This window comes from Podarcis vaucheri (genome assembly GCF_965113315.1).
Source record: "Podarcis vaucheri genome assembly, chromosome: 17".
In the NCBI taxonomy this organism is placed as follows: Eukaryota; Metazoa; Chordata; class Lepidosauria; order Squamata; family Lacertidae; genus Podarcis; species Podarcis vaucheri.
The window spans coordinates 41,538,660-41,563,579 of NC_138755.1; the positions used below are offsets into that span (position 1 = coordinate 41,538,660).

Genomic DNA, 24,920 nt, shown 5'->3' on the forward strand with positions numbered 1-24,920 from the left:
TACCATTATATAATTTGTTATATAGTGTATTCATATAGGGCAGTATATTCATAGTGTGCGCACATGAATTCCCTTAAAGCGTTCACACGTACAGACAACAAATGAAGGCTCTTTTGACTAAGCAGGGCACGGCGCAGAAAGCACCGCTAAGAAGAAACTGGCTCAAGGCAGCCACGTTCTTAAAGGAGCCAACCTTGTTAGCTCAGTGGGGACACCATTGGAATGGAGAGCAAGCCATACCTGTTTGAGTCTTACCTGGGGGGATTGTGGGGCGCAGGCAAAATACAACTTTTGCATGCTTCACCAGCAACAGCCATGTCAGAGATGGAAGACGGAAAGCAGGAAGGGTTCATCTGCCTTTCCTACCATACAGCCACCATGGTCATTTCCTGCAGCCCCCGGCCCCTGCTTCTCCTCTGCCTCCTCAATGTGTGAGAGGTGCAGGAAGAAAGAGCAGCAACCAACACCCACTTTGCCATTTCCCTCTGGGTAGCTCTGCAGATTGGGTCTAAAAGAAGAGGGCAAGTGAATAGGCAAAGCAGCAGTAGCAAGAAGGAAGTGAGCTTGCCCAAAGGCCACCAAACCCTGGAGCTATCTGGCCACCAGAGGGGACTTTCTGAAAGCCCTCCGGCTGCCCAATCCATTAACCTAATCCAGGCATGGCCAAACTTGCCCCCCCCAGATGTTTTGGGACTACAGTTCCCATCATCCCTGACCACTGGTCCTGTTAGCTAGGGATGGTGTCCAAAAACATCTGGAGGGCCAAGTTTGGCCATGGCTGACCTAATCCATTAACCCAGCCATATTCACCAAGAAAGAGAGTGGAAGAGTCCAAGGCCCCAGTTTTACACTCTATGTGCAGCCCCTTAGCCCTGAAGCACACAATGGCACCCAAGAATGTCAAGACAATCAGAAGGTATGGGACAGGTGATTGACATTTGTTCCAGAGCAGGTTTTATTGGGTGGGAAGTGGTAGGACAAGCAGAAGTGTGTGATCATTCTTACTCATCCCCTGTAAGGACCTCCAGCAGAACTTGATATGCAATGATTTCTTGTTCGTTGTATGTGTCATGGTGCAATCCTGAAAAGTAAAAGGGGTCATAAGCAGTTGTCCAGCAGTGACAATGGCTGGAATGGAATTTGGTCCGTATCAGCTGTGTGGGAACCTTTGGCCCTCCAGATGTTATTGAACTACAACAACCATCAGCCCCAGCTAGCGTGGCTGACAGCCAGGGGTGATGGGAGTTGCAGTTTGGCAACATGTGGAGGACCAAAGGTCAGTGTGGTGTAGTGGTTAGGAGCAGTGGACTCGTAATCTGGGGAACCAGGTTCGCATCTCCGCTCCTCCACATGCAGCTGCTGGGTGACCTTGGGCCAGTCACACTTCTTTGAAGTTTCTTAGCCCCACTCACCTCACAGAGTGTTTGTTGTGGGGCAGGAAGGGAAAGGAGAATGTTAGCCGCTTTGAGACTCCTTAAAGGGAGTGAAAGGCGGGATATCAAATCCAAACTCCTCCTCCTCCTCTTCTTCTTCTTCTTCTTCTTCTTCTTCTTCTTCTTCTTCTTCTTCCTCCTCCTCCTCCTCCTCCTCCTCCTCTTCTTCTTCTTCTTCTTCTTCTTCTTCTCCTCTCACCTGGTCTAAATGAGCAGGTGTTTTAAGGGTCTTAATCCATCTTTACAACTACCGTATTTTTCGCTCTATAACACGCACCAGGCCATAACACGCACATAGTTTTTAGAGGAGGAAAACAAGAAAAAAAATATTCTAAACGAAATAGTGGATATATGATTTTTGTGGTTCATGCTGTGGCCACAGACATGTGATCTGGCAGTGAGTTTGGAGTAGCCCAATGCAAAAATCCTGAGGATCCATGTGAATCCATGCTTTGTAACCACGGAGGAGGGAAGGAAGGGGAACCATGGATCCTCTGCTCACGACTGCAGCAGATCCCCACCACCACCTCAGGCATTTGCTCCATAACACGCACAGACATTTCCCCTTACTTTCTAGGAGGAAAAAAGTGAGTGTTATGGTGCAAAAAATACGGTAATTGCAGTTGTTTTACCTTTTACCATGAATCAATGAAGCTGCACCTATGAAACAGAAGGAATGAATCGAGTTGCTACCATAGTCTGAAGCCTCTCATAACAACCAGTTATTAAACCTACCCAGTCCCAGATATTTCCCCATGTCTCAGTCACTTACTTTCTTGAACTTAACTCATTCAGATCATGTTGATCCATCTTATGTATAGTATTATTCAAGAAATAACTGGTAAGACAGATCTGGCTTAGCTGATGGTGTAACAATGAAGAAATTAATTTAAAATGCCCTCATTAAAGGAAGTAATGTTTCTGTTACCAATCCAGACAGATAGCATAACTTGTCTATTGTCTTTGTTTCAAATGATTTGCCAACTTGAGTGTTATATGTAAGTAGATGGGACATATTGTAATAACAGGCTGCTTTATTACTCCTCCCTCCAAAAATGTATTATTTAAAACAAACAAATATACAAAAGCACTTCCTTAGTTTCATCAGTATATATTGATCATCCAATACATGTATATATGCACCTAGTTTACATAGGTTTTCTTGGTCACCTCTCTCTATATATATTCCTTTTCTAACTGTAATGCTTTCTACTCTAACTCTCCTTTTCCCTTTATGTTGCTTAAGGAAATTGCTGCACTAATAAATTCACCCTTTGTATACTTCACTTTTGCTTGTATTTCATACATATCTATAGGCAGCTTCTGATGGCTCATTTAATTTTGAAACATTGGCCTAGTTCATGCATCACATTAAGTCATAGTAATAGTGGTAGTCTCTGCTTTTACAGTTGCACCAAGGAAGCGTTTTGTACCCGCCGCTTTGAAAGATATGCTTTCACTTGTTTAAGGAAGGAAGTGCTGTTTGTTCTCTTTGGTTGGGAAGACTGAAGTGGTTGTGGAATATTTTAACTTTAAATAAATCAATGTACCTTTTATACTATTTTCAGCTGAGATTATCACAGGTAGAACTTCTCATTTTCTTATGTAGTACAGTACAGTGGTACCTCTGGTTACGCACTTAATTCGTTCTGGAGGTCCGTTCTTACCCTGAACCTGTTCTTAACCTGAAGCACCACTTTAACTAATGGGGCCTCCCGCTGCCACCGCGCCGCCGGAGCATGATTTCTGTTCTCATCCTGAAGCAAAGTTCTTAACCCGAGGTACTATTTCTGGGTTAACGGAGTCTGTAACCTGAAGTGTATGTAACCCGAGGTACCAGTGTAGTTGCTAGTTTCCGGAAAAGCAGCAACAAAATAATGCCACATGAAAATGTGCTCCCTGGTCCGGTCTGGTCTGGCAGCCAGGTGATGGTTCTACACGCTCGAAACCAGGCATTATATAAATCAGTTTGGATACAGTTCTCCTAAAGTAAATGTAGAGCCAACAAACATTTGAAGGAGCAGATGGACAAAGCTGAAGACAAGCTGTTAAATTAATAAACGTGTGGTAGTCCTTAATCAGAAGAGTGGTCCATTTTCACATTTTCTCCAGATGATTTGTGTGGCCTGTCATGATTGCACCTGGTAGATGGGCAATGTGCAAATGCCTGCCATTATAACTGCATTATGTTGGATATAATTGTATGTAACAACATGTCAAGAAGATAATTTATACTCCCCCTGCCCACCCCAGAGGAAAACTTAACACACACAACAGATAGGGTATTAATGCTCTGATCTTATACTTTCTCCGTTTGAATGGTACAATTTTGCTAACTTGCTATTAGTTCTTTCCATGATGGCAGAAAGGCATATTAATCTATATATGTGTCAAATCTCTAGGTCAGAGTCGAGGAACCTGTGTCCCTTCAGAAGTTGTTGGACTCTTCTAGTCCCAGCAGTCATGGCCAACAGTTAGAAATTAAGGGAGATGGAATCCAAGAAAAATGGAAAGACCACAAATTCCTCATCCCTTCATTGGATGAGTTAGTTGGTTGGGATGACCAGAGAATGGCACCATTTTTATCAACAACTCAGAAATGTACAATAAAAAAAAACATGTAAATCAAGTTAAAATTAACAACAGCACAAATCAGACAGAACCAATAAAACTATTTTCAGTATCTTCATAATTATCTGTGGCCTCACATGGGTTCCAAATCCCAACTTGCCATGAACCACCTGAAAACCACCGAAGGGTTTTTCTGCCTGAAGTAGCAATTGTAATGTGGTGCAATTTTCCATTGTATTTTTATCGCTTCTTTTATTTCTTATATATTCGTTTATTTCTTATATATTGCGTTTTTTATTGTATTACAATTTGAATTCCATAGAATTCAAATTGCAATACAGCAAAATACAATATAAAAAATAGAAGAAGAAATAAAAGTACAATTGGAAATCAATACAGATATTTGTCGTGCCATCTCCCACCTTCAACCACAAATCCACAGACCACAGCTTGGGAACACTTGGCCTGACATATCCATTAGTGACCTAAAACAGTGCAGTGAAGCTTTTCCAAGCAGACCTCTGATTTAAAAAGATATTTATTACTAAGAGGAATAGTTAGCTGTCCTGCGAGTTTAGAAATTGCTTTGGCTTAAACTGTGAGATGATATTTTCTTTTAACGTTGCAAGCCCAAATGAGGGTCTGTCCCATTTAACTCAACGAGACCTATTCCTGCGTAGATACGCATTGAACTGCTCCGTTGTTCTTCTGAAATAACTACACATAAGCTACTATTAATGAATCAGCTGTCATTGCGATCATTTTGATAATTAGTATTTTATTTCACAGCCCCTGTGTCTTATCAGACACCTACTGGTAAATGTGGCAAAAAAAAAAAATTTAGTGATTAGTGATGCCATTAGCAACTGACAGGGGTAGTAGATGCCTCATCCATGAAAAGTGGTATTGATTTATTGGACAGGAGAATAAAAAATAACCGTTATAGCTATTTGAAAGCCAATTCTGAAGTCCCTGCCAGACATAAATTAGTAAATACTCATCCCCGGTGACTTCTAATTGTCAGTCAAGAGGGGAATGCAGAGTTGCTTGTGACTTTACGACAAGTTTTATTATTCTTAAGAACTCCACTGACTGAAGCATAAGACTCTCAGCTTAATCAAGGTTGTACAGAAAATCTCTGAAGTTAATCCTTCAGTATTTCCTTAGAGGCCCAGAATCCAAAAGATGAATAGAAGGAATAGTTAATTAATCAGTCGCTGAAGCTACAGAATCACCGAGGTCATAAGCAAATGATGCCATAGTCACAGTGATATATTCACAAGGAGAAACAGATTCTGCGTATGCAATGAGGTGCAGTGGGGTGTTACAAACAGGTAGTCAAACCTGTCAGTCCAGCTGGTTGAGAACTGTGTGATTTCTGACGGACTGGATGTTGCTCACCTATTATGTCAGCACTTGGTTCCTGGTCTCCAGTACATTTCTAGACCCGTTTTTTATTCTTATGGTACCTGAACAATTGGAGATGGCTGTCATGGGCCAGGAGTCAGCTTCACCTGCTGAGCAGCAGCCTGAAGAAGCAGAAGGCAAAGTGACTCCAGCTGCTGCTGATCAGCCATCTTGCTCCTGATGAGAACCAGCTGGCTCCGTGGAGGCACTTTCCATGATTTGGAATTTGTTGTTGTTGTTCAGTCGTTTAGTCGTGTCCGACTCTTTGTGACCCCATGAACTAGAGCACGCCAGGCACTCCTGTCTTCCACTGCCTCCCGCAGTTTGGTCAAACTCACGTTGGTAGCTTTGAGACCACTGTCCCACCATCTCGTCCTCTGTCGTCCCCTTCTCATTGTGCCCTCCATCTTTCCCAACATCAGGGTCTTTTCCTGGGAGTCTTCTCTTCTCATGAGGTGGCCAAAGTATTGGAGCCTCAGCTTCAGGATCTGTCCTTCCAGTGAACACTCTGGGCTGATTTCCTTCAGAATGGAGAGGTTTGATCTTCTTGCAGTCCATGGGACTCTCAAGAGTCTCCTCCAGCACCAGAATTCAAAAGCATCAATTCTTCGGCGATCAGCCTTCTTGATGGTCCAGCTCTCACTTCCATACATCACTATTGGGAAAACCATAGCTTTAACTATACGGACCTTTGTCAGCAAGGTGATGTCTCTGCTTTTTAAGATGATGCTGTCAAGGTTTGTCTTCGCTTTTCTCCCAAGAAGCAGGCTTCAGTATTAGAGTCGCCTTTGAATGCCAGTTCCTGGGGAGAGTGCTGGTGCCCCATTGTTCTGCTTCTGGGTTCCGCTGGGGCATCTCTGGGTGAACACTGTGAGAATAAGATGCTGGACTGGATTCACTTTTTGTCTGATCTTGCAGGCCTCTTATTACGTTCAGATATTTAACTTCAGAAGCACTCACCACAGCCGCATTATTGTCTGAATCAGATAGCATGAGGTGAGAATACCAAAAAAAACTCCAGAAAAATGAGAAAAGCTTTGCCAGCCAGGGAGCACAAAGCAATGAACCGGACATCTGAAGCCCAGCCTTCCTACAATCTGTCTCTAGATAACACTCCCGTTTTATTGGCACACTCCCATTTGTGCCTCCTTTCCGCTGATTATCTCTTTATAACATCAGCTACTTTGCCTTTTTTCATATTATCTCCTTTCCACTTAATTTCTAAAGAATATTTAGCTTCGGGGCAGCAGTGTGTGACTAAAATGCTTTGCACTTTCTTTCTGTGCCGTTTCCGTCTAGTGTCAACATTCCCTAAAAGACATGCGAGTGTTTTTACATGGAGTAGCTTCCAGCTCCTTGTGCAAATAAATGGAAGGAATATGCAAATGATTCCAGAAACTGATGGCAGAAGCAAATAGCAGCGTTGCGTTTCTGTTGTTGTTAAAAGTAAACACTAATGCGAAGTGCGCATTTTTTTTTTGTCATGTTTGCATATAAATAGGAAAGTGTTGTGGAAAGCTTGCAATTTCTTTGGAATTTTAACTCCTAAAGCATGGGTAGGCAAACTAAGGCCAGGGGCCAAATCCTGCCCAATTGCCTTCTCAGTCCAGCCCGCGGACGGTCCAGGAATCATCATGTTTTTGCATGAGTAGAATGTGTCCTTTTTTTTGAACCTAAGTTTATTGGAGTAACTTCACGGCTTCTTAAATATGATAACTGTATGATTTGAACAATGTTATTTTATTTAAAATTTCACATACAAAAGGTGCAAGTCCAGAATACTACATATGGGCTGGTTCCTTTCTGGCAAGATCCAGGAATTGCTAACAGACTTTGGGTCCAGCTTGGAGTCCAAACCCAGCAGCAAGATCACACCTTCCTTTCCCCCCTCAACATGCAGCTAAAATTCCTAAGTGTCTGATGCTTCTATATTCATGACCACAGGTAGGCAACCTAAGCCCCGGGGGCAGGATCCGGCCCAATCGCCTTCTAAATTCGGCCTGCAGACGGTCCAGGAATCAGCGTGTTTTACATGAGTAGAATGTGTCCTTTTATTTAAAATGCATCTCTGGGTTATTTGTGGGGCATAGGAATTCGTTCATTCCCCCCCCCCAAAAAAAAAATTATAGTCCGGCCCCCCACAAGGTCTGAGGGACAGTGGACTGGCCCCCTGCTGAGAAAGCTTGCTGACCCCTTTCCTAAAGCATAGGACATGGAAACTCGACCTGCAGAGAGCTCATTGGTAGCAGAGTAAGCTTTAATCTTCTCCAACTGGTTCAAAAGATGAGGCTTTTAGGTCCCACAGTTGGATTACAGGATTGGAGACCTAGACTAATATTTTGTAGACGAATGCTTAGTTTTTGCCATCTCATTGGCCTCCTCAAGACTACATCATTTAGTTTGCAGGAGAGAGAATTGGTTTGTCAGTGCTTCTGTCCATAAATTATCCACTGGCTGTTGTTTCAAAGACAAACATGTGTCCACATGTACATGTGTAGAGTAAATCACACATGTAAACCCAAATGTGCACAGGGGACTTTAACCAAAATCCACAGCAAAGAGATTTATTACAGGACAAGAAGATTCAAGAACATTGTGTCATTCAATTTAGACCAGCATGTAGTTGTTGTTGTTGTTGTTGTTTAGTCGTGTCCGACTCTTCGTGACCCCATGGACTAGAGCACGCCAGGCCCTCCTGTCTTCCACTGCCTCCCGCAGTTTGGTCAAACTCATGCTGGTAGCTTCGAGAACACTGTCCCACCATCTCGTCCTCTGTTGTCCCCTTCTCCTTGTGCCCTCCATCTTTCCCAACATCTTTTCCAGGGAGTCTTCTCTTCTCATGAGGTGGCCAAAATATTGGAGCATGTAGTTAGTTAAATCTATATGGTAAATGCAAACGAACCAGAATGCAGCTACTAGTTGTTACTGGGCACAGGGGATGCCGCAACTATGCCTTAGAATGGAGCATGAGAGGTGGGGGGGTAGCATTGACTTTCAGCATCACACAAGGTCCCGCACTGACTGCTAGCACATTTGCAAAGATAAGCAGGGTCCAGTATGGTTTTAAATTGAGTGAGGGGACCACGTGTTGCATTGGTGTAGCCAGGCTTTATGGGGGGGAGAGGCAGAACCAAGTTATATGTAACGCAGTTGGTCAGTTAATTAAGTATTTTTATTTATTTACTTGATTTGGGGGAGCAGTTGAGATTCCTGCTTTGATGGGTATGGATGACCCTCTGGGGTCCATTCAAAGTCTACAATTCTATGATTCTGTGTGATGTCTCCATGCATTGTACCATTGTAGAAGGTGAGAGAAGACTGTGGACTAATATAAGTGTGGATCCGGACTAACTTCTGTGAAAGATAGCAGCCATTTTTGGCCATGTACAAATCTAGGAAGAGGACTAGAATGGCCTTGTGCTCTACTCTACAAGGGATAGCTCTCCATCTGAAGGTGTCCTCTAGTTGAAGGCCCGATTTGGTTAACACCTAGATAGCAGGCTGATCATGCAGTTACATGACTCACCTGTTCATAGTCTTTCTAGATGTATATGTATACCTATGAGTGAGAAACTGGATTTGTTTGTTTTTACTTTTTGCAAATCTGTGTCTTCGTTCCTCCTCTTTTTCCGGTGATGCTTAACTGGCCACCCTAGAGAAGGCAACCTACTTTGTTCTCTTAATTGTATGAAAGGGTACTTTTTCCAGAGCCAGCCCACCCGTGGGATAAGGTGAGGCGACTACATCAGACAGCAGGATCCTAATGTAGATATTTATTTCCCTCTTGTTCCTGACGTCATTCTTCACTCCCTCCCTTCTCCTCTGGCAGTGGGATGCCATTTTGTGGTTTGCCTCTGGTGCCAAAATATCTCAGGCCAGCCCTGAGTTTCTCTGACATTCAGTTGTACACCTGAACAAGCTATCAAGCTCACCTGCTAATGTGATGGGGGAGCTGTGTGCCCCCCTCCTCTGCTCTAGAAGGAGTCTCCTCTTTTAGAACCTCCAAAAAAGGAGTTCAAATAGGATACAAACCTCAGGTGAGCGCCCCTTGTTCACCCGCATCTTCTTCAATGGATTTATCTTTTGTTCTTCGGCGGATTATTAAAATAATTAACTGATAATTAAATAGGAGCTCAATTCACTGGAGCTTCTTAAAACTCTTTATTCCGAGTCTCCGCCGTATAAGCAAAAAAAGGTTTTGCATCAGACTTTGGTAGTATGCCATTTCATGAACCTCTCCCCAAGGACCCTCAGCTAATTAAACAAATGATTGCAAAATACTCAGAATATCAGTCCCGTCGGCTTACGCTTTGGCCAGCTAAACTAAGCTTCCATTATCTATCCAAACAGAGTGTGCAGAGACATCAGCAGAAGCTGCTGTCATCTTGTGTTGTACAGATAAGAAATAAATTTAGGTGATAGGAACACAGGAAGACGTTTTATACCAGTGGTTTTCAACCAGTGTGCCGTGGCACCCTGGGGTGCCTTGAATGATGCTCAGGGGTGCCGCAGGCAGCACTGGCCTCTGTCCGCCTTTCCTTCCCTCCCTCCTCTGATGCCCTCTTGCATCTCTGCCTCCCAAAGGCTTGCACAGCTGTTTGTTGCAGCAGCCCTGGCTACAAGTTCTGCAGGTGAATGGCGCCTCTGGGGCTGGCCAGGGGGTGCTGGATTGCCAGGAGCTGAGGCGACCTCGGAGTAAGCAAGCAAGCGGGCGAGGGAGCCCAGCCAGCCAGTCCACCAGCCCTTGCTCTTGGGAACAGACAGACAAGTCTCAGGCCCCTGTGGGGCAGTGTGAGGAGGTGCCTTTCTTTGGGGAAAGGGGGGGCAGCTCACAGACCAGGGCAGCAGCAGTGGCTGCTCAGAGGACTCCCAAGGAGAGGGGAGATGAGAGGAGGCTGAAGGGAAAAGGGTGAGAGGCTGCCAGCTCTGCAGGCAAGGGGTGACAGAACTGGGCTCCTGAGGCCCACAGGGGTGCTCCAGAAAGAATGTAGTTGGTCAAGGGAGCGCCGTGGACTCAAAAAGGCTGAAAACTTCTGCTTTTATACCAGTGGTCCATTTAGCTCAGTGTTGTCCATTTTGGCTGGCAGTGGTTTAAGACAGTCCTATTTCCCAGCCCTGCTTGGCGATGCCAGGGTGGGCATTTTTGCATGTGTCCTACTACTGAGCCATGGCCATTTCATTAGCTGTGCTCTCCTCCCACATGTTGTTGTTGGCATCCATCTGTCTCAAGAGACAATGGAGTGCACCTCCGGGGGCAAAGTCAAACCACTGGAGAGTCACAGCGCCTGCTGTGGCTGCAGAGACTGTCAACTTGCAACTACTGCCTCCTGCATTGCTTTTGCTGCATTAGCAGCACCAAAGTGGCTTCCCTTGGGCAGTGTGTCTGGAGATCCTGGGCTGCCCAGAAGACAAGACCCCCCTCTGGGCCTCTCTGATGCGGGCCAAAGAAAAACAGATCAATAGTTTTGGCACCAGCATGGCTGCAGAAGTTGCCCGAAGGAGGCATACAAGGCATCATCCAGCTGCCTTAGGGGCCCCAGTCTGGATTTGTGTAGGGTTTACTCCTTAGCCTTTTCTTCTCCCGAAGATGTCCCACAAGGCAGCCAGGGTTCTCTTCCTACAACAGGGCCAGAATTGGTCGCATTCTGCTCCATAAGCAACAGCTCTGAGCAATCACCAGCAAATCACTGGGAAGGCGTTTTAACAGAGCCCTAATTATGTTTGTCATTGTTGTTCCCAGTTTGCACCTAGGGAAAACTTTGTCTGACATCATTCTGCTGTGCAAGGCTGCTATCATCTGCTCCTTTGAAAAGGGATGCGCGATGGCAACAAAGACACTGACGTTCCCCAGAAGTTTGGGATGCCATGGGATTGTTTTATGCAGCTTTTACTAGAGAGGCCTTAGAAGCAGGCCATAGAACACACAGTAAATATACTTGTTGGGGTTTAGAAAGAATTAGACAAATTCATGGCGGATAATTCTATCAATAGTTACTAGCCACGATCATTAACTATGGTTTGTGAGAAATGATAGGAGAGACCATTGTTTTATGCACTGCTTGTGAGGTTTCCAGAGGCAGCTAGCAGGCTGCTGTTAGAAACAAAATTTCTGAGCTTACTTGACTCTCTTTTTCATCTAGTGAAGGAAAATCCTTATGCACATTATGTACATTTCCAGATGCATAAACCCCTTCCAAGCCTGTAAAGAAACACTCGGTGAGAGTACACAGCCTGTCCACCTGACCTCCCCTAGAGGAAATGTCCTTAATCCTCTTTTCAGAAGTGATACCTGCTTATATCCAATCCCCTTTCCTTTTATTTCAGAGTAAGGAGTGGGGGTGGGGGCAGAGAATAAAATAATTTCTCAGGCCATGATTGAAGCACCATTTAAAAACATCTCATCATCTCATAACATCCCTTTGGAAACTCAATGAGTTGCTTTTCAATGGTAAAGAGTTTTTCCATTTTGCTTCTAGGAAGGCTATTGCAGTATTGGAAGGTAAACGGCGTTTCCATGCGCTGCTCTGGTTTACCAGAAGCGGCTTAGTCATGCCGGCCACATGACCTGGAAGCTGTACGCTGGCTCCCTCGGCCAGTAAAGCGAGATGAGCGCCACAACCCCAGAATCGGCCACGACTGGACCTAATGGTCAGGGGTCCCTTTACCTTTACCTTTATTTCTCTAATACAGTGGTACCTCGGGTTAAGAACTTAATTCGTTCCGGAGGGCCGTTCTTAACCTGAAACTGTTCTTAACCTGAAGCACCACTTTAGCTAATGGGGCCTCCTGCTGCCGCTGCGCTGCCAGAGCACGATTTCTGTTCTCATCCTGAAGCAAAGTTCTTAACCCGAGGTAATATTTCTGGGTTAGCGGAGTCTGTAACCTGAGGTGTATGTAACCCGAGGTACCACTGTAGTTAGATTTTTTTTCCTGATCTCTTCTCTAATGATATAATGGGAACTTGAACCTACAATCTCCTTTTAGGTAAAACTCCTTTTAAGTAAAACTTAAGTAAAATTCCCATCTCCACTAGCCCCTTTAATATTATCTGGTGTGCTCAATTAACTACCCTAAGTCTGCTTTTTGCTTAGATTTCCTATGTGTGAAGTCGTGCCTGCTTGAAGACTAAAACTCAACCTAGCACTCAAAAATGATTTGTTGCATCAAAGTAATGAAATTCCATATTAACTATAAGAAGCATCTTTCTCTGATCATCCGATAGATCATCTTCTGTTACTGCAGAACTGTGAGCTCTGCTCCTATCTTGTATATGCTTAAATTTAACTGAAGCTTAGAGTGACCATTAACAGAACTGATTTCAATGCAACCTGAATGGACATCTGTTTCTCCAGTCACATAAGAATGTAAAAATAGTCATCTGCTTTCCATTGACACAATTGAAATTCTGAGCATAGCTCTTGGAGATTAAACTGCCATGGTTTTGAGCCAGAAACAGAGGGCAGGTAAATAGTCTCGGGACTAAACTTGATGGTAAATAATTGATTTAATGTAATTTTTTATATGTTTTTGATGGTAAATAGCAGCTTCAGGGACTAACCAGGAGTGAGAAAGCAGCAGGCAGCAAGTAGAGTTTACCCCCACTCCCACCCCAGCCCTGACTAAAATTGCCTTGCTTTGGGATATATAGACACAGTAATGGACTGCTACCATTCTTTTTGCCTTTCACATATCACTAGAATTTGGGTCACTCAGTGAAATTGGTTGGCAGTAGACTCAAGACATACTCCAGAAAATACATCTTCATGTAATGCAAAATTAATATAGAATTTGCTGTCACAAGATGTGATTATGGCCACTGGGTTGGTGGCTTTAGGCAGGATTAGACACTTTGGCACTGCTGGAGTTCCTAGTGCTTCAAACCTTGGCAAAGTAGCCAGACTTTTAGCAGTAATTGCACTAACTTTGCCGGACATCTCATGTAGGTTGCAAGTGTAGAGGCAGAATGCAAACATGGGTTTTGCCGTGCTTTGAATTTGCTTGGTCTATAGTTTTTCGCTGGCTTTCCCGCTGCAAATCTTTGTATTTTTGTTGGAGATTTCCGCAGAGGACTTGCAACTTGAGCTGTGCCTTCTGCAGCCAGGCTTTGGGTTCTTCTCAGACTTACCTCGGTTGGGTTGAAATGATTGGGGTTTTTACCTAGCGTGTGACTAGATTTTAACACCAAGTGCTCTTTTGTGAAATACATGTTTGTTTCCTCAGTAAATGGTGTTCTCATAATCTCATCTGCCATATTTCCAGAGTTGTGTAGGACAGTTGGGCCCATCAGAAACTGAAAGGCTTGACTTCCTTATTTTCTCTTCACGGGGGCAAAATATGTGCATGTTTTGTTGTTGTTTAGTCGTTCAGTCGTGTCCGCCTCTTCGTGTCCACTGGAAGGACAGATCCTGAAGCTGAGACTCCAAGACTTTGGCCACCTCATGAGAAGAGAAGACTCCCTGGAAAAGACCCTGATGTTGTGAAAGATGGAGGACACAAGGAGAAGGGGGCGACAGAAGACGAGATGGTGGGACAGTGTTCTCGAAGCTACAAACATGAGTCTGACCAAGCTGCGGGAGGCAGGGGAAGACAGGAGCGCCTGGCGTGCTCTGGTCCAGGGGGTCATGAAGAGTCGGACACGACTAAACGACTAAACAACAACAACAACATGATGATTGTCTAAACAGGAGTTATGTTTAAATAACCATATATGATACGATACAGAGAGCAACCTTATGCACGCACGTACACAGATTAAACACATGTTGAATCTAACATGTGAACATCCCCAAGATTTAGAGATTCAGGAAGCAGCTAGTCATTCAGGGAGGATTGCCATCTGGTGAGAAACCAATTATCTTTGTTAATCTGAGCTAGCAGAAACTCTAGACTAAGAGCAAAGGCTAACAATTGCATTGTGAAACCAGATTTTTGGCAGCCAAAATCCTTAGTTTACTTTAGCATCAGGAAGATAGAGAAAACATTTCAGTTTTTAAAAAACTGAGTAAAGGTGTCTGTTAAAAAGGAAGGGCAAAATCTGGTTTCACGAAGTAATTGTGAGCTAATTAAACGATAACTCCTCACTATATTCATCTGAAACTCATTGAGCATTTGCTTAAGAAAGGCTCCTTCAGCTGTAAGGCAACATTTGTATTTCTAATAACTATTATTATTATTTATTATATTTGTATACCACCTTTCATCCATAGATCTCAGGGTGATTTTTGTTGTTGTTGAGTCGTGTCCGACTCTTCGTGACCCCCTGGACCAGAGCATGCCAGGCACTCCTGTCTTCCACTGCCTCCCGCAGTTTGGTCAAATTCATTCTAGTAGCTTCGAGAACACTGTCCCACCATTTCGTCCTCCGTCGTTCCCTTCTCATGAGGTGGCCAAAGTCTTGGAGCCTCAGCTTCAGGATCTGTCCTTCCAGTGAGCACTCAGGGCTGATTTCCTTCAGAATGGAGAGGATGGATCTTCTTGCAGTCCATGGGACTCTCAAGAATCTCCTCCAGCACCAGAATTCAAAAGCATCCATTCTTCGGCGATCAGCCTTCTTTGTGGTCCTGCTCTCACTTCCATACATCACTATTGGGAAAACCATAGCTTGAACTATACGGACCTTTGTACACACAGTAAGCTTTAGTCTTCTAAGGTTTACAACTGCCCTTCTGAACTGCAACGTTCATCAAAGAGAGGGATAGAAATGTTCAGACCTGTCATTCATGATTCATTTTTAACATTGCAAATTCCAACCTGAACAGTCAGGGATTGAGCCTCTGGTTTCCCCCAAGAGTGCAGGTACTGTACCTCTCTCTCTTGTTCCTTGGCACTCAACTACTTGGGTTGTTTAATGTTTATATTGCTTACTAGAACAAAATGCCTTTAAGTGGTTTACAATATTAATTAAAAATGCTAATAAAAACAAACATTAAAAACAAGTTGCATAAAAAATGTGAATATATAAAATAAAAAACTGAAATTTGGAAACATTTTTACTTACTAAAACAGCATGTCCAAATTACATGCCTTGCTACAACAAAAAAGGCACTGAAAACAACACAGTGAAGGTTCCTGCCTAATATCAATGCACAAGGAGTTCCAGAGCATATGTTCTGCCACGCTGAAAGGTCAATTTCTTGAAAGTGCAGAGCAAACATTATGCAGTACTTGTAAAAGTGCCAATTCCGCACATCTAAGTGGTTGAGTGGGCAGGTACTCATAGTGGTATCAAAAAGAGTAATATCTTGGATAGCTTATTCCTTGTCATCCCAGATCTTATGTGTATAATTACTCTAATGCTTTAGAAAAGTATTGCTGCAAAATACTGCAAGGAATTTTTATTTTATTTAGCAGTTCCTAACCAAATCCTCTTTGGCTGCAGGTAGGGCACTGCAGACATACAGCTGTTGGCAGAGATTTTGTGATTCGTGTGGCCAGTCACATGAGTGGTCTTGCAGCTCCTAGGATACGCTTGGACTTTGCGTGGGTTGTTTATTCTACTGTGGGAAAGAGTAGAAGCCAGGAAATATGGGAATATTGTGTCCAATTCTGGGCACCACAATTTAGGAAGGATATTGACAAGCTAGAATATGTGCAGAGGAGGGCAGCCAAGATGATCAAGGGTCTGGAAGCCAAGACTTATGAGGAATGGTTGAAGGAGCTGGGTATGTTCAGCCTGGAGGAATGATAGCCATCTTCAAATACCTCAAGGGCTGTCACATGGAAGAAGGAACAAGCTTGTTTTCTCCTACTCTGGAGGGAAGGACTCAAACCCATGGCTTCAGGTTATAAGAAAGAAGATTCCGACTAAACATTAGGAAAAACTTTTTGACAGTAAGAGTTGTTCGACAGTGGAAGAGTCTCCTTCGGGAGGTGGTAGACTCTCCTTCCTTGGAGGCTTTTAAGCAGAGGTTGGTTACGCGGGTGGTGCTGTGGGTTAAACCACAGAGCCTAGGGCTTGCCGATCAGAAGGTCGGCGGTTCGAATCCCCGCGACGGGGTGAGCTCCCGTTGCTCGGTCCCTGCTCCTGCCAACCTATCAGTTCGAAAGCACGTCAAAGTGCAAGTAGATAAATAGGTACCACTCTGGCGGGAAGGTAAACGGCGTTTCCGTGCGCTGCTCTGGTTCGCCAGAAGCGGCTTAGTCCTGCTGGCCACATGACCTGGAAGCTGTACATTGTCTCCCTCGGCCAGTAAAGCGAGATGAGCGCTGCAACCCCAGAGTCGGCCACAACTGGACCTAATGGTCCGGGGTCCCTTTACCTTTACCTTGGTTAGCTGTCCTGGATGCTTTAGCTGAGATTCCTGCATTCCAGGAGGTTGGATTAGTGACTCTTAGGTCCTTCCAACTCTACAGTTCTATGAAATGGCATCTTCAGAAGGTGGATGGAGGAGTTCCTTGTTTCCTCGGTGCCTATACAAGGAGAGTGGATTATGACCTAAACCAGGCTTTGCCAACTTGGTGCTGTTGGTAGTTGCAGTCCAGAACATCTGGAGAGAGCACCAGGGTGGTGATGGCTGGCTTTAACCAATCCTGATGAAAGCTTGCAGTCTGTTTCACAGCAGTCCTGTTTCACAGCAGATTTATGTGACCACATCCTTTCTACACTTCCAGTATCGTTTAAATTGCAGAGAGGTTTTGCAAATGTTGTTGCAACACAAAAGCATTTCTTAGAATTACCAAGAAAGAAGAAAAGGGAAAACAAACTGCCCAACGTAAGAGGGTATGCTATCTTTTGGAGTGGCACAGACACATTTTTAGGAGACTGGTGAATATAACTAAATTTTATGTGACAGCCAATTTTCTGTGCACAATCCCCAATGCGCATTTATTCTTTTTTTCACTTTGAAATATTGAATCAGCATGTTGGTCATTTGATTAGGTTGGTGGTTTTGGTTGCTGAGTTTATCTCTGAATATATATCCCATTGTAGGAAGGAATGGTAAGAAATTAAATCAGAGTGTTCTGCTGAGAATCCTAAAAATGCTTTTTATTAAAAAAACGTTTAGCTCCATCAAAATCACAAAATCATTTTCTGAAACAGAAGTTATATAAGTAACATTTTACTTAAGTCTTTAAATTGTTTTTAAAAGCCCACCTGCATTTTTTTTAATAAACGTATTTACTAATTTGCCATGCTTAGTTATGTTAATGATTTAACTTTAGATCCAAACCATTAATATAGCTAAGCATGGTAAAAATTGTGATAATATTGTAAGGATAATGAAATGTCCCATGTAGTATCCGGAACTGCCCAGGCTGCTCTATCCTGAATTTAACCGTTTGCTTTTGACCTGGCTGACAGATTTGTATTCTGTACTGTATAGAATGTCAAATAAGTTTGCTCAGGTTGGCATTTAATCATAGTTGCAGCCAGAGTGAAAAACCATTTATATGTAAATGAATCAGATGCCTTGTTCTTTTCTAACTAACCAATTAAGCTGGTTTTAAATCACATAAATGAGTAAGTGAAATTTAAAGCACGTGCCGTTAGTATGATCATGTATCTTGTGGTCTTCATAAAATTGATTTTTGAGTTATGCTTCAAGCCATTTTTTTCCCCTTTAATGAAACTAATCTACTATCCTGCACAGATTTTGTACATTCCTTAAGGCTCTGGTAATCAGTTTATGGTGGTTGTAGCAGGGGCTCACTCGTTCCCGCTGTGTTGCTCCCTAGATTGGCATATTGATCAATGTAGTTGAATTCCATTGATCTGAACCCAACAACCCCCCTTGTCTAAATCGGGATACCTTATATAAAGTGGCAACAGATGCCTGTCCAACTTCGTATTTAAAATCTATAGGGAAGGTGATGGCAACATTGCCCTGAGCAACATATTCCAGGGATGATCTGACAAGACAGTGAGTCTCAACAGCAGGGAAAGGTTCCGTTCATGGCAGAGGTGGAGAACCTTCACCCCTCCAGCCACCATCAGCCTCAGTCAACATGGCAAATTGTCAGGGATGATGTGAGCTGTAGTCTGGGAACATGTGGAGGACTACAGATTCCCTCCACTGCTATAAACGCTGCAGGATTTTTCACCCTAAAGTGTGGATCGTGTGTCTCCAAATGCAAAATGAAGTGGTGCGTGCCAGTAGATCAGCCTTTCTCAACCTGTGGGTCCCCAGATGTTGTTGGACTACAACTCCCATCACCCCTAGCTAACAAGGCCAGAGCTCAGGGATTATGGGAGTTGTAGTCCAACAGCATCTGGGGACCCACAGGTTGAGAACTACTGCAGTAGATGGTGTCTGCTGAAGTTCATATGCATGGAATAAGGAACATGACTCCGGCTTCTCTTCAGATCCCCCTGGAAGTTTTGCTTGTTGCTCATGATAAGGAACAGGCCATTTGTACTGACTGGAAGGTCCCTAGGATTTGCTACGAGGCAAGAAAGGGGGCACAAATATCATGAGTGGTTCTATCCTTCACAAGTTTTAGGAGAAGTATTCTGTGAGTGGCTGCAGTGTGAGTATGCCAGCATTCAGTGAAGCTCTGCCAAAATAAGTAGGACTGGGCAATATCTGGTTTTCATCATTGCGATATAGCACTAGCTAAACATCACGTTATAACAATAGATCACAATATCTGAAATAAGGATGGGGCAATGTTGAGGCATTGGCTGGCTTCTCATTTTCCCCCACAACATGATTTTTGCCGGCACCTGCTCTTGTGATTCAATGCTCCTTGCATGAGGTAGGGAAGAGCTGAGCTAGAAGAGTTAACAAGGGCTGCAGAAATCAAGAGAAGCATTGTCTGGCTTCACAGTTTTCCCCACATAGTAATTTTTGCATGTTGTCTTTGTCCATGGAGTTTTCTTGGCAGGGATACTGAAGCGGCTTGCCGGTTCCTGCTCCAGGTGGATCACGTTTGGTCAAAACTCTCCACTATGACCTGTCCATCTTGGGTGGCCCTGCACGGCATAGCTCATAGCATCTCTGAGTTATTCAAGCCCCTTTTCCTCAGCAAGGCAGTGATCCATGAAGGGATCACTTTAGCATGAGTTTGACCAAACATGACCAGCATGAGTATGACCAAACTGCGGGAGGCAGTGGAAGACAGGAGTGCCTGGTGTGCTCTGGTCCAGGGGGTCACGAAGAGGCGGACACAACTAAATGACTAAACAACTAAACAACAACAAATTTTTGCATAGCATACACACACACAATTCGCAATATATTTCCAGGTCAAAAAATATGAAACCGATATCGCAATATGGACTTCAAACTAGACATAGGCCCTGGGCTTACTTCACATGTTACACATAGTCTCCATATAGAAGTACTTTTAACAAGAGGTTGTTAGATCCCTAAGAAGCTGTCATTCCCTCCCTCGTAACCTGTTCTTGCTTTTCGTTGGCAGCATCAACGGCTGGAGCCACAGGTTTGGGTGGGACTACCACAAGCACCACTCCCCGACTGACCACCAGCAGCACTGCACGGACCACCACTGCGGCAGCTTTGGGCAGGAGAAACAAGAGCACAACGACACCTTCCCCGGGTTTGGAGGCCCCCAATGAAATGACGACACACCTGCCGCCTGCGGCTTCCCAGCTGCCTGCAATAGGGGCAGAGAGCTGCGAGACGGTGGAAGCCCGTGAGATCACATGGTTCAAGACCCGGCAAGGACAAGTGGCCAAGCAGCCGTGCCCCAGGGGCACCGTAGGTGAGCTCATAAAACAAAGTTACTTCTCTGCCATGCGAAGCCAGCCGTCCACGTTTTGTTTAATCAGTGTCCTGTTCGTCCTTTGCCTGTGTTCCTTGGCTTTCCGCAAAATGTTGTTGAGAATGTGGTATTATAAATGGCAACAGGGGCAGAACGGTCCATTGTATGCTGCTGGAAGAGAAACACCTGGCCTTCCCACCTGTCCTTCTGCTGGATCTCTCAGCGGCCTTTGGCACCATCGACCATAGCATCCTTCTGGACCGTCTTGAGGGGCTGGGAGCTGGGGGCACTGTTATATGGTGGTTCTGCTCCTTCCTCCTGGGCCGTGTCCAGAAAGTGGTGGTAGGGGATGAGTGTTCAGACCCTTGGGCCCTCACTTGTGGGGTGCCTCAGGGTTCCGTCCTCTCCCCCATGCTTTTTAATATCTATATGAAGCCGCTGGGAGAGATCATCAGGGGGTTTGGACTGGGTGTCCATCAATATGCGGATGATACCCAGCTCTACCTCTCTTTCAAATCAGAACCAGCGAAGGCGGTGAAGGTCCTGTGTGAGTGCCTGGAGGCGGTTGGAGGATGGATGGCGGCTAACAGATTGAGGTTGAATCCTGACAAGACAGAAGTACTGTTTTTGGGGGACAGGGGGCAGGCTGGTGTGGAGGCCTCCCTGGTCCTGAATGGGGTCACTGTGCCCCTGAAGGACCAGGTGCGCAGCCTGGGAGTCATTTTAGACTCACAACTGTCCAGTTTTTGCAAACACTTATTTTTCCATATCTGAATCTCTGAAGCACCCTGATTGCTTTGGCGGCCCATTCTTCATTTTAGGGTGATCCAGAGAGATCCCACTTCTGCTCAAACAAGCCCCAAAACTCTGTGAAGTGGACTATTTCAGTTCAGGATTTGGGCAAATTCATTGCACAGATTACTTCATGCATTAAAAGACTTCTACCACCCAGAAATTAATCTTTACATTGGAAAAAAATTCTTTTGAAACAACTGACTGATCAGTACTTCAAGGGGCAGGTAAAATATATGGTGTCTCATCATATCTTTGTCATTCTAGGTGTTTCAACATTCCTGTGCCTTGCTCCTGGCGGGATCTGGGATCCTCAAGGGCCAGATCTTAGCAACTGCTCTTCACTTTGGGTCAACCATATCACGCAGAAGGTAAGGTTTTGCTTTTATCTGACATGTCCTTGTGTTCATACCTTATGCTCCCATTCCTTCTGTGTTGCCTTTATATAAAAATATGGTTCTGCTGCGACTGAACCAAAAATCATAGCATTGCGTTGCATCGCCCGGATCTAAAGTACAGTAAATGCAAGAAATTAGGAGACTTGCCTATAGAAAGGGGAGCAGTGAGCATATGATGTCAGACTGATATGAAAAAAGAGAGCATAAATTGCAGTACATACATACCCATATGTAAGGTGCTAGTCAAGAAGGAGGTTTCAAAATAGCAGGGGAAGGGAGTCTTCAAAATATTAGAATATTTTACATCTTGTCAAGAAGACCCTATTAGAATTGATGCCTTATTGTGTGCATCAGTGGAAGGATAATTGATCCCGCTAGGGGGCCACCCAACTGTCAATCACCTGAATTCACATGACATCAGGAAGCAGAACTGTCCCTGCCCGTGGCGCAGGACGCTGTGACAATGCAAGTGGTGGTTCTCTGCCCCTCCAACATTTCCATGCCAAGATGGAAGGTGTTCAGCATACCGTGTTATCCATATTCCCCATCAGTATTGATCATTTGTTTATTACATGAATACTTCTAACTTAGTGCATCTTTATCTGAACCATTTATGTTTGTAAGATATTTGAATTTCTATGTCAGTTTTAAGGTGCTTTTTATTCAGCTTTGGAAGTTATCTGAACGGAAAGAAAATAATTTCCAAAGCAGTTTAAAATTAAGAGAGTCAGACTAATATAAAAATCGCTTTAAAATCAGTAGCAACAAACAGACAAAAATAAACTTTTAATTGATTGTGGACTTTCTTTTTTAAAAAGAAGAAACTGTTGATGTTGGATCTAAGCTATATTTTATAATACTTGGTTGTACCATATAAAATGACTTACCTTGCTCTTCTGTATCAAGGTCATATCACTTCCTGAATATAAGGTATTTTTCCCCATTTCTAAAATTATTTTAGCTGCTTTTCAAACAAGTATGGAATCCCTTTCTTTGTAATATGTGATCACAATATTCTCAATTTCTAAATGAGTAACAGAAAAAACAAGAAAAGTTGTATGGCATAACATTTTTTTTGTAGAAAAAGAATTGCTGGAACTCGCCATGAACGCCTTCCTTGTTCTCTTTTAATGGCAATGGCGCCCACATGAGAGACGCCGGAACGGAGTTCTGGCTGTGGGGAAAAGCCTTGGCACACATTTATTATGGCATAAGCATTCATGGACTAGAGTTCTCTTCTTCAGATTCGTGGAGTGTTAACTTCAGCTGACAGGTGCATATGTATAGCAGTGGAGGCAAGTGGCTGCAAAATGCAAAAAGTTCACAATCATCCAAGATTTACTATGCTAATTAACACCTACCTAGCAAATCCTAGGATGTTTGTGAAAAAGTTCTTTTTTAGTGTGCTGTTGGACACAAGATGTGAAATTGCGGGGGGGGGGGGTGCGGTTGGAAAGCTGATAATGTACAGATTGAAAAATGGGGAGATGAGACACGTTTAGGTGTATCCGTTTATTAAACACTTAAATGACAGGCAGTGTCAGAGACAGTATTACACAAATCCTATGTAGAGTAGAATATGCTCAGTTTCCATCATTACAACAAACTTCTCAAACCATATTAAACATGCCTTCTTTTTAGCCAAAACCGCATCTTCTGTACCTTCATCACTGGACAGATAATGCTTCATTGCATCCTTTAAAATTCCTACTTCTTCTTTTCTCTTCTTCTTCTTCTTCTTCTTCTTCTTCTTCTTCTGCCTGGTTGTTACTGAGCTAAGACAGATTCATAACTGAACTGTCAGTATATAATCAATAAGAACTAGAGACTAGAAATCACCACTGATACAGGGTGTAAGCAAGGAGCAAAGCATGCTTTGTGTTCATATTTTTCTTTTCTTTTAATTAGTGTGGTATGCCTGATGGGGTATTTGTGCAGTCTGAAAATCTGCTTCAAAAAAAACCTTGATTGGGATCTCCAGTTGTGAATGGCCACTGTGCTTACTTTGCACACACTTAGTCTTTAATTCAGTTTATTGTTCGTTGCTGCACTGTGTTGCACTGTATTCCTAATTAACGGCTTCTCCAGGCCTATCAGGGCTTCCTCCCAATCCAAGGAAGAGCATACCAATAGTTCTCTGGACGTTTTCTGCCTATGAGTCTCCTACACAAAGGGTGCGAGCTGACAAAGCTATATGATCACTTGGGAGAGAAGCATTTATTCGGTCAGAGGCTCTTTGAATTTTCTACCGCAGTGCATCAGACTGCCAAAGTAGTCTGCCGCATTTCAAGCTGAAAACTGATGCCTTTCCAGCCGTCCACATGGCAAAATGCACTTCATATCTCTTGTTCAGAATCCTGATTCAAGGGTATCAGATTAATAGGGGGTCACATAATTTCCTATAAATCCTGATGCATTACACTCCAGATCCGTTTGAATTATTAAAGTTTTTGGACTCTGGGTTGGCTTTTCATGAAAGATACCCTTTAATATTTGAATGAAAAGGTTTTAGCCTTGCCCCATCTTCATATCCAATAACTTCCATTTCGACCATCTTACTCATACATTCATTATGACCCAATTGAGAAGATGATAAATCACTGGGAATTGAGGCTGTGTCCGTATGCTATTTGTGATAGGCTCAAATAATATTTAATCTCCCTCCCATCCTTAGAATATGGTAGGGGCAGCAGTTATTATCTTCTAGGATTTTTTAAAAATTATTGCTTTAAACCTCTTCCTATTTGGCATGAATTTAGATGCGATGGAGATTGCGGGGAGTGTATGTCGATAGCACTATCTTGACATACTTTCAAAAAAAGCACCATCGCTTTTTCATTTCCTGTTTCCACACCTCTCAGTCTCAATCAGACTAGGGTTTTGTCTTGTCTTGTTTTGCATTTCCTTTCTCTCTTTCCCTTGAGTTGTGGAGCTATGAGGGATCTGTGAGGAGCTCAGCGTCAGCCCGGGTGCAGCAGCGGAGGCAATCTGACGTTCCTGCTGCTGCCCTCGCACTGCACTGACCTTGCCACACGGCTTTCCCATGTAAGTGGCAGGCATGCTTGGTGTCAAGAAGTCAGGTGCACAACTCCTGCCTCAACTACCCATGGTTGATACACACCTTCCTACACTTAGAAAACTAGAATGTTGTGGAGAAGGCAAGGTTGGAACGCTTCTAGTTTTGTGTGGGTACAGAAGTGTTTTATAATTCCATTTCATCATGTGAGCCGCTGCCTGCATTCAGAATTGCGTGGCAAGGTCCAAAACCCTCCCAGGAAGTGGAATAAAGACACATGAAACAGTGTCTTAGGTAAATGGGTGAAAAAGGCCACAACTTTATTGGTTACAGAATGTGAGTGGTATTGGCTTAGGCATTGGAAACCACACAACTATATCTGACAACCGCCCGTCTGCCGGAGTCTTGGAAGGGTTAACCACCAGAAGGGGGAGCCCTGCTGATGCACATCAACTAGGAACTCCCCCAGGGTCACCACTAGGGGTCGTGCCATGGCCCTAGCCCCCTGTCTGGGGCTATGGATGGGACCACACCCCTCGGATTTCTTTAATGGAATACCCTTGAAATAGGAGGGGTAGGTGATGGCCACTACCTCCCCTCCCCTTCAACCTAATACTCCAATGCCTAACCGCCAAACCT

The 24,920-nt window shown here is 43.9% G+C and overlaps 1 protein-coding gene across 22 annotated transcripts in view; it reads left to right on the forward strand.

Annotated features, from left to right (window-relative positions):
- ADGRL3 (adhesion G protein-coupled receptor L3) overlaps positions 1-24,920 on the forward strand; it is a 574,776-nt gene that overhangs the window by 394,809 nt on the left and 155,047 nt on the right. For all 22 annotated transcript variants that reach the window (XM_082206024.1, XM_082206018.1, XM_082206034.1 and 19 more), the window contains 2 exons: positions 19,773-20,075; positions 21,135-21,238. In XM_082206024.1, coding sequence (XP_082062150.1) covers positions 19,773-20,075; positions 21,135-21,238 — 407 coding nt within the window. The remainder of the gene's footprint in view (positions 1-19,772; positions 20,076-21,134; positions 21,239-24,920) is intronic.